General features: G+C 38.5%; 1 protein-coding gene across 4 annotated transcripts in view; it reads left to right on the top strand.

Moving 5' to 3' along the window:
* The window catches only part of ATP6V0A1 (ATPase H+ transporting V0 subunit a1), a 52,346-nt gene that overhangs the window by 1,858 nt on the left and 39,822 nt on the right, over nt 1-10,666 (top strand). For all 4 annotated transcript variants that reach the window (XM_014458840.2, XM_006092363.3, XM_023756906.1 and 1 more), the window contains exons 2-3: nt 533-694; nt 9,460-9,538. In XM_014458840.2, the coding sequence (XP_014314326.1) occupies nt 578-694; nt 9,460-9,538 (196 nt within the window). In that variant the 5' untranslated portion in view covers nt 533-577. The remainder of the gene's footprint in view (nt 1-532; nt 695-9,459; nt 9,539-10,666) is intronic.

Below are 10,666 nucleotides of genomic sequence, written 5' to 3'. Positions count from 1 at the left end.
GATTGAGCAATGTTTTTCTCTCCCTCTCTCTTCCTCTCTCTAAAATCAATGAAAAACAAATTCCCCGGGTGAGAATAAAAAAAGAAGAAGAAATGGGCAGTACAGGTTAGAAAATGGTGAGGTCTCTTCTGTTTCCTGACACAAGTGGAAACCAAGATAGAGCAGTGTGGATGTCACTGCCTCAGAATGTTGTGTCCAGGGTATTAAAAAGCTGTTTGGGATCCCCAGTTCCTATTTTTAATATGGACACATTCTTATGTATTGAGATGTCCCAAAATATTGTCATCTGATCCTGATGTTGACTGCAAAGGAGGAGACTTTTCATCAGGCACTCTGTGGGAGAGGATTCAGTGGCAGCCTTTGCAATTTCTCCTTTCCATCTTTCTAAGGAGGATGTCAAAACAGTTGTTAAAGACCTGTCAGCAGGAGGTGAAAGACATGGAATGCAAAACGGAAGAGCCTTACTGAGTGTTGTTTGCTCTTAGCCCTCTTAGTAATTTCCAAGGTCATGCAATTTTCCCTTTTGCCTTAGGTTGGAGAGAAATCCCGGTACTCAGTGGATGTACTTGCTGCCGCCATGGGGGAGCTTTTCCGGAGTGAGGAGATGACGCTGGCCCAGCTTTTCCTACAGTCAGAAGCTGCTTATTGTTGTGTCAGCGAATTAGGAGAACTCGGAAAGGTTCAGTTTCGTGATGTAAGTAATTGTGGGGCTGCTTCTTGATTACCACTGAACTGTAATTTTCTGGTCATGGCCAATTGCCTTATGATGAATGTTTTGCTTTTTTATTTGCAAAAATAACATGACAGCACGCTTACTGTTGACACTTTTTTGAGTTGTCTTTCTAGAGGTGAGATTGTCGTGGGCCAATCCTTTCATGTTTTTACTGGTTCCCCTTTGAGAATAATCCTAAGCATTCTCAAGGTAATTGCTTGGGATGCAAACGGAGGACAGCAAACTAACCTGTTCAAGGCTTCCACTTTACTTTTGGGCTCCTTAACACCCATAGCAGGATCTTAAAAATATTTTCATAGCTTTTCCATACAGCAGGTCATACTTATTATAAGATCTGAAGCATGCAGTTAGGGATATATAGTATGTAAGTAAACGTATACTGTATACCTATTAAGCTGAAGCATTATGCTGGGAAGTTGGAGAAGATATCAAAAGAAAATGGACAACCCTAGACAGTTTGGCTCAGTGGATAAAGCGTCAGCCTGCGGACTGAAGGGTCCCGAGTTAGATTTGGGTCAAGGGCACATGCCTGGGTTGTGGGCTTGATCCCCAGTGGGGGGAGTGCAGGAGGCAGCCGAACAATGATTCGCTCTCATCATTGGTGTTTCTATCTCTCTCTCCCTCTCCCTTCTTCTCTGATATCAATAAAAATATATTTTTTTAAAAAAGAAAAGAAAATGGACAGCCCTGGCCAGTGTGGCTCAATTGGTTGGAGCATCGTCCCATGCTTCAGAAAGTCCCAAGTTCGATTCCCAGTCAGGACACATACCTAGATTGCAAGGTTGATCTCCAGAGGGGCCTCATATAGGAGACAACCAATCGATGTGTTTTTCTCACATCAATGTTTCTCTCTCTCTCTCTTCCATCTTCCCTCTCTCTAAAAAAAAAGAAAAAATCAATAAAAGCAAAATGGACAGTATAAGCGTTTACTAGTAAAAAGTATGCCCTATGGTGCTTACAGTCTGATATTTGCTGCTGAAAGGAGGGGGGAGTAAACAATTCCCTTTTAGGCAATCTCAAAGGTCCATGTACCTCTCATTGACAGCATTCATTATAGTTGTGATTTTACATTCATCAGTGCAAGTAGTTGATTAAAGTCTCCATCTGCTACTCTGATCTAAGTACCATGAAGACAGAGACAGTGACTATCTTATCCTTACTGCCCACATAGAAGACAATCAGTATTTGTTGGAATGGGTGGGTAAAGAGGAGTAATCAGAAAGGTGTGGGATTCATCAATATTGACTTCCTGGAATTGGCAAGCTTTCAGGAAGTTCTCAGTCTGAGCTGAAACTGCACGAATACAACCCAGTGATAGTCTTATTCCTTATTTTCTTTGAACCTTTGTACACCATCTCTTTTGGAGTGTTCTTTTACCTTTCTGAGGCTCTTCCACCCGCCTCTCCTTTATCTTCTCCACCTCTGCCCTCAGTGTCCGTGTTTCCCAAGCTCTCTGCTCTCTGGATAAGCCTGTCCACACCAGCATCTTCCTGTATCACCTTTTTTTCAGTGATCTCATCCATTCTCAAAATTTTCATCTTTATTCAGTGAGTCCCAAATCTATATCTCTGGCCTTGACTTCCCAAATACCTTCCCTGAATATACAAATTTCTAAGCTTGTTGTCATCTCTGCTAATACGTCTCAAGCTAATACGTCTAAATCCCAACACCTTTCCTTTTCACAAACTATTTCTTCATCCTTACTTCCTAAACTTGAGCTAATGCATTGACATTCTTCCAGTTTTTTATTTTTATTTTATTTTATTTTTTTTCTTCCAGTTTTTTAGACTTAAAACCTAAATCAAACCTAACTCACCCTTAATTTGCAATTCTTCATCTGGTCCAATATAGTATCTCCCTTTCTAATACTCATTTGGGTTCATTCAGCATTCTTAACTTTTACTTATTATGTATTTCAGTCATACAAACAATGATGGAGAATAATATAATGAATACCTATGTAATTTATATTGTCTACTTACGGGGTAAACATTCCACATATAATTGAAGGTTCCTGCCTCTCCTTCCTCCCTGTGTTTCATTTCTCTCCCCTTCCCCCCTAGAGGTTACTTTGTATAGTGACTTTTGCCCTTACCTGTGTTTTTTTCTTTATTTTTATTATTGTTGACAGTATTATTCCCATATGTTTTTATTTTTTACTTTTGCTATGTTTGTATGAATCACCAAGTAATATATCGTATAATTTTGTGTGCTTTACATGGTATCATATTGTATGTATCTTTCAGCAGGTATTTTTAAAATTTAACATTTGTGAGATTTGACCATGTTGGTACAGGAGGCCCTAGTTCATTTATTTAAATTGCTATATAGTTATTGTAAAAATATATAATTTATCATTTTTTCCTTCTAATGATTGCAGTTCTTTGCTATTACAAGTTGCAATGAAGAGTCTTGTCTGTGTCTCCTGGCATGCATCTTTTATAGTTTCTCCAGGGGAGTGGTTCTCAAACATTTTGGTCTAAAGACTTCTTTACACTCTTAAGTAAAATAAAATTGAGAACCCTAGCAGGCCTTTATGTGAGTTACAACTATTTATACTTATTAAATTGGAAATTAAAGCTGAGAAATGTTTTAAATATTTATTAACTCATTAAAAAATTATAATATAAACCCACTACATGTTATAATAGCATATTTGTGAAAAATAGCTATATTTTCTTTTTTTTTTTTTCAGTTCATGTTTTTTTTTTTGTTTTTTTTTTAAATATATTTTATTGATTTTTTACAGAGAGGAAGAGAGAGGGATAGAGAGTTAGAAACATCGATGAGAGAGAAACATCGATCAGCTGCCTCCTGCACATCTCCTACTGGGGGTGTGCCCGCAACCAATGTACATGCCCTTGACCGGAATCGAACCCGGGACCTTTCAGTCCGCAGGCCGACGCTCTATCCACTGAGCCAAACCGGTTTCGGCAATAGCTATATTTTCCAAAACAAACAAAAAATAATGAGAAGAATGGTATTGCTTTTACATTTTTGAAAATCTTTTAGTGTCTGAATTAATAGAAGATAGCTGGCTTCTCATTTGCCTCTGCAGTCAGTCTGCTGTGATGTATGTCATGAGACTCTGGAAAACATCACTGAAACATTCATGAGACAATGAGAATGAAAAAGGCAAATAATGTCTTACTGTTACTGCGAAAATGGTGTTGATCACATGGACCTGCTGCTACTCCAGGGCTGATAAGTAGGAGGGGCATTGCTGAGTGTCGTGTGCATCTCTAGCTGGAGGATGCCAGAGTGTACTTCACAGTGCATGTGCCTGTGCATGCTGCCAGGGCTGGCTGAGAGTTCCTGTCATGCCACAGTGTCAGGAACAATGTCAACACCGCTGGGCTCAAAGAAATTCACCAACCCAATGAGTGCGAAGTGGTATCTCATTGTTGTTTTAGTTTGCATTTTCTGTATTAGGACATTTGATACCTTTTTATGTTTATTGGACAGAATGGGTTTCATTTTCCATGAGCGTGTGTCCATAGCCCCTGCCTGTTTACTAATGGTTTGCTGGCCTTTTGCTTGTTAACTTGTAGGATTTGTAAAAGTTCTTCACGTCTTCTGGAATCTAATCTTTTTCTACTCCTTTACTAATAAATTCTTCTAGGCTGTCGCTTATTTTTTCCCTTCGTTTGTCATACAAAAAGTTTATTTTTCTTTTTTGCTTATTGGTGTGTTTTTGCCTAAATTTCTTACTTTGAAAAATTTCAAGCCTGAATACTCCTATGTTGATTCACCAGTTGTTAACATTTTGTCACATTTGATATAATCTTTTTCACTGTACCATTAGAGAGTAAGCTGTTTCTTCTTCTCAAATCCTTATCCTTTTGTTTCTTTTTCTCATTTCACCATACACATTTGGACCTTCAGTAACATGTTGAAGAAGAGAAACAGCAAGCTAATACTGGTTAGGGTTGTGCTTAGCTGAGTGTAACAAAAAGCCCAAATGATAGGGGTGTACTTTTCTCATGTAACATGAAGCCCAGCTCCATGCTGTCATCATTCTGTATCCCTGTTTGACCATCCTTGAACATTTGGCTTTTGTACTTACAGATAACCCCCATAGCTCCAGGCATATCATTGAAGGAAGTGCAAGGAGAAAGGAGAGGTACATATTTCTTTCCCAGAAATTCTCAGTAGACTCTTAAAATTTATTATTGGTGCCAGGATTATGGCATACACTAGCTGCAAAGGAATCTGGGAAATGTGTTTTTTTTAACTGAGCATTTGCTGCCCTGAACAAAATTGGGATTTTTGTTACTAAGAAAAGAGGGCAAAATGCTAAGTATCCATTAAATGACATTCTTGTCTTGCTCCTGACTTTAAGGGGAATCTTTTTAATGTTTCACAGTTTTTTAAAATCCTTACCTGAGGGCATGCTTTTATTGATATTAGAGAGAGAAACATTGATGTGAGAATGAAACATCAATCGGTTGCCTCCTGCATGCGCCCCCACCAGGGATTGAACCCACAACCTGGGTATGTACCCTGACCAGGAATCAATCCTGAGACCTTTCAGTGTACAGGGCAATGCTACAACCAACTGAGCCACAACCAACTGAGCCACACCAGCCAGGGTTAATGTTTCACAATTTATTTTTTATTTTTTTAAAAATATATTTTATTGATTTTTTACAGATAGGAAGGGAGAGGGACAGAGAGTCAGAAACATCAATGAGAGAGAAACACTGATTAGCTGCCTCCTGCATACCCCCTACTGGGGATGTGCCCGCAACCAAGGTACATGCCTTTGACCGGAATCGAACCCGGGATCCTTCAGTCCGCAGGCCAAACCAGCTAGGGCTGTAATTACCTGTTTGTTATTCTTATATTTATGTATGCCTTCTCTCAGTCTTATAAACATTTTGGCCATTTTGGTTTTTCAAATAACCAGCTGCTAAGAAAAATAATAATAAAATAAAATACTAATTTAAAAAAACACCCAGCTTTTGATCTGGGGCATCTTCTCTAGGACTTGTTTTGTTCTCCTTTTTGTTGTTTTCTACATTCTATTATCTTTTTCTAATGTCTTGAATTTGAACATTAATTTTTAGCCTTTTCTGTTATATGCAATTAAAGTTATACCTTTTCCTTTAAATACTACTTTAGCTGCATGCTACAAAGTTTGATCTTTAGCGTTTTCATTATCATTTCATAAATTATTTAAATTGCTTCATATATGTCAGTCATTAAATACTAATTTTTTTTACTGTTATTAAGATCTTTTATATGGAATTATTGCCATCATTTACAAATAAATCCTTAAACTTAGACATAAGCTGCAATTTTGTGATGGAAGGATTATTCTAATGAATGAAGTATTGCATCAAGATTCACATATTACTTATTAAGGACAAGAGTTAACAGAAATGGTTCTTTTATAGGCAATTACTAGGCTTTTCCCAGATCATGGTAAACAACTACTCAGCCTTGCAAATGTGAAGCAATATTGTCTCTAAACATACATTTGTGTCACTCATTAAGTACAATTTACTTAAATGAAATAACATAATTTGGTTTTCTTTTGTAGTTATTTGAGGAGGAGAAAGTCATGTGTTAGTTCATCTGTAGCATCAATTGAACTGGACTTTTTCAGTTGCTTAGAAAAATGAAAATCACTTCTCATTATATTAAATACAAAATAAATGTAACACTGTTTCATGGCAAACATGATTGTTGTAAGTTTTACTCTTTCAAATGTGGGCATGACTGAATACATTTGGAACTAGTCATATCACCATTCAAATCAGCAATTTAGAAACAAACAAAAAATCATTTTGATTTCTTCTTTGAGTCATGAATTACTTAGAACTATTTTAGAATTTCCAAATATGATAAGTTGTATTTCTTATGTGACTTTCTAATTTAATTGCATTGTAATCAAAGAACATTGTCTGTATAGTACCAGTTTTTTACTGAGACTTGCTGTATGATCTATTTTGTGGTCAGTTTTGTAAATGAATTATTGAAGAGAAAACTGTTGGATGAAGGGATTAGATGTGTACATGTCTCTGTGTGTATGTATTAGATTAAGCTAATTATGTTGTTCAAATTTTCTCTATCCTTATTTAGTAGATTTGATGTATCAGTAATAGAAAAGTTACACTAAAATTTCCCACTACATAGACAGGCTTGTCAGTTTCTCCTTGTGCTTCTGTTCATTTTTGTTTGAAATATTTTTAGGATGCCTTGTCCGAAACAGGTTGTGGGTGGCCGTAGTTGAACTTTGCCTTTGATTATGAAACTAGTAGTCCACTTCATGTTTATTGAAGTGGAAATTTCTGAATGAGAAGTCGAAGTACTGCCTGCTTGGTGAAAAACAAACAATTTATTAGGGACCCACAAGTTTAGAATTGTGCACCTTCATGGGAATTTTTCTTATTATCATTATGTAGCCTTTCTCTTAATCTCCAATAATGCTTTTTGCTGTAGATTCCTTCTAATATAATAATACCAATAATTTCCTTACTAGTTTCTCTGTCATCAGTCTCTCTCTTACACTTCATTCTTCACACACAATATTATTCTTCAAAACAGTAAATTTTTAAAAAGTATATTTAAAAAGTCAGATCATTTGGTCTGTCTTGTATATATATGTATTCTTTTTTTTTTATATATTTTATTGATTTTTTACAGAGAGAAAGGGAGAGAGATAGAGAGTTAGAAACATCGATGAGAGAGAAACATCGATCAGCTGCCTCCCTGCACATCTCCCACTGGGGATGTGCCCACAACCCAAGGTACATGCCCTTGACCGGAATCGAACCCTGGGACCTTTCAGTCCGCAGGCCGACGCTCTATCCACTGAGCCAAACCGGTTTCGGCTATATGTATTCTTATATATTTATTGATTTTATGGAGAGAGGAAGGGAAAGGGATAGAGAAATAGAAACATTGATGGGAGAGAAACATCAATCATGCTTCCTTCATGCCCCCTATTGGGGATCAAGCCCACAACCTGGGCATGTGTCCTGACGGGGAATCGAACCTGTGACCTCTTGGTTCAACCACTGAGCCACACAGGCTGGGCATGTCATGGTCTTCCTCCTTCCATTCTGTGTATTTCTGCTTGGTGAACTTGGCTTCAACCCCCATTAGCCCAGCTCAAGTGGTTACCTTTGCACATTTTTTTTCTTTATCTCCTAGGTCAGTGGTTCTCAACCTTCTGGCCCTTTAAATACAGTTCCTCATATTGTGACCCAACCATAAAATTATTTTCGTTGCTACTTCATAACTGTAATGTTGCTACTGTTATGAATCGTCATGTAAATATCTGATATGCAGGATGGTCTTAGGCGACCCCTGTGAAAGGGTCTTCGACCGCCAAAGGGGTTGCGACCCACAGGTTGAGAACCACTGTCCTAGGTAGAACTAGTGTTCTTCCCTACGCACACACATCTTTTTTATGGAAGTAAAATTTGTATTCAGTGAAATGCAAAGACCTTAAGAGTACAGGTTGATGATGTTGGTAAATTTATACACCTTTGTAAGTACCACCCCAGGTAAGGCAATATTTGCAGCAGCCCAGAAAGTTACCTTGTGCTCACTTCTGGTCAACCCCCACCCTCCCTTAGATAACCACTGTTTTGGTTTCCAGCATCATCGATTAGTTTCATCTTTTCTTGAACTTCATGTAAATATAGTCATACTTTTAAACTCTTAGGTCTTACTTTTTTTCCTCAGCCTAATGTTTTTTAGATTTATCTGGTTTTGTGGATAGCTATAGGTGATTCTTTTTTACTGCTGAGTAATATTCCATTGTATGAATATACCACAATGTCTTTATCCATTCTCCTATTGATGGACATTTGGATCATTGCTAGTTTGGAGCTATTATGCAAAAGCTGCTATGAACATTCTTGTACAGTCTCTGTCAATGTGTTTTCATTTTCTTACACAAATACCTAGTAGTAGATGCTCAGACATGTGGTGGGTAGGAATGTTTAATTGTATAAGAAACTGCCGACAATATTTTACTTACTTTTTAATAGCATTTGTCACAACAAAGTGTATTTATTATACGTGAAATTGAGCTTCTAAAAGTTAGGACATATTTTATTCTTTATATTTACACAAGTGCCTAATACAGTGTATGGCACATATTTGGTGCTTGCTCCAAAAACATTGAAGAAGGAACTATCGTAGTTCTTTATTTGTATTACTTTTATGGAATTTATCACATGCTATCTTATTGGTTATGTTCATGTTTTCTCTCTACTAGATTGCAAGTTTCTTCATCTGTAGGAACTTTTGTTTTATTCTTGTTTTATATTTCACATTGCTTTGAAAATTACTTTAATGAATGAACCAGCCTGTCACTTAGAAGGTGAAGAACCAGGAACAGAAGAACAAGAGAAGTTTGCCTCTGTTTCTTCTAATTGGGAAGGAGAGAGGGAAAACCCGCAGAACAGCTATTATATTAGTGGGCCCAATATTTGGTGGTGGTGGAGGAGGGGGTTCACTGAGACTTTTGGCCTGGGAAGAACATTTTGTACTCTAATTTGCCTCCATTTCAATATGTTGCAGAGCAAGGAAGCGGTTTTTATCTTTAGTTGGTGCAGCTGGCTCCCAAGTGGGTCAGTAGACAGTTTTTATTAGTGTTGCATCATGCATTGACACACTAGGCTTTGACTTTGCAGGATGTGCTGCTTGTGAAACAGAGGAAATAGACGCGGTGTTTGAATATTTGGTATTGTGTTCTTATTTTGCAGTTAAATCCAGATGTGAATGTTTTCCAGCGGAAATTTGTGAATGAAGTTAGAAGATGTGAAGAAATGGATCGAAAGCTTCGTATGTGCATTTTGGTCTTGATGATGTTCCTATAATGAGTCATTTATCTTAAATTAGAGACACCAGTGCTCTTAATAAAGGGAGGAAATCCTACAGGAGAAAAAGAAAGGAGGAAAAATCTTGTGATCCTGATGTTAAGATGAATTTCTGGTATACAAGTAGATTTTGTGGTGTTTGGGCCTGGTGATGCTTAATGGAAACCTTGTGTGAGATGACAAGGCTGTAAGCTGAAAACACTGCTTTTTGTGTGTGTGTGTGTGGGAAGGGTTTTATAGCAGAACTAGTGGCCCGGTGCACGAAATTCATGTTGGGGGGGGCGTCCCTCAGCCTGGCCTGCACCCTCTCCAATCTGGGACCCCTCAGGGGATGTCTGACTGCCAGTTTAGGCCCATAGGGATTGGGCCTAAACTGGCAGTTGGACATCCCTCTTGTAATTCGGGACGCTGGCTTCTAACCACTCATCTGCCTGCCTGCTTGATCATCCCTAACCACTCTGCCTGCCCGCCTGCTCGCCCCCAACTGCCCCCACCCTTGCCGGCCTGCTTGCCCACAACTGCCCCCCCCTGCCGGCCTGCTCACCTCCAACTGGCCCCCCCTGACGGCCTGCTCGCTCCCTCCTGCCCCCCCGCCAGCCTGATTACCCCCAAATGCCCTCCCCTCCTGGCCTGATCACCCCTAACCTCCTCTGCCTCAGCCCCACTTTGTCCGGAAGGACATCTGGAAGGTTTCCCGGAAGGTCTCCTGGTCTAATTAGCATATTACCCTTTTATTAGTATAGATTACATTATAGAATTCTGAGGGATGGAACCCAGACCACCATCAATTTTAGATGTCAGCATAGCCACCTTTTAATCTGCACTATTTATGTATGAGGGAAGAAACTAACAGTTAAGGCTCTATTGAGAGTTAGGGTGTTCATATGCTTTCTTTCATTCATTTCTTACAACATCCCTTCAAAATGGGTGTTAACCTCATTTAATAAGTGAGGAAACCAAAGATCAGAGAGGTTAAGTGACATGGTCCAAGAATGTAAGTGGCTGTGATGTAATCAGTATTTGAATTCAGGTTGTTCTGTCTGGTTCTAAAACCCAAGATCTTGCTAGTATACTATGCCAGCTCTCAGTTAGC

The sequence above is a fragment of the Myotis lucifugus genome, unplaced genomic scaffold (assembly GCF_000147115.1).
Source record: "Myotis lucifugus unplaced genomic scaffold, Myoluc2.0 scaffold_100, whole genome shotgun sequence".
Taxonomy (NCBI): Eukaryota; Metazoa; Chordata; class Mammalia; order Chiroptera; family Vespertilionidae; genus Myotis; species Myotis lucifugus.
The sequence above is the reverse complement of the archived record's forward strand: the minus strand, read 5'-3'. Positions and strand labels throughout refer to the sequence as shown.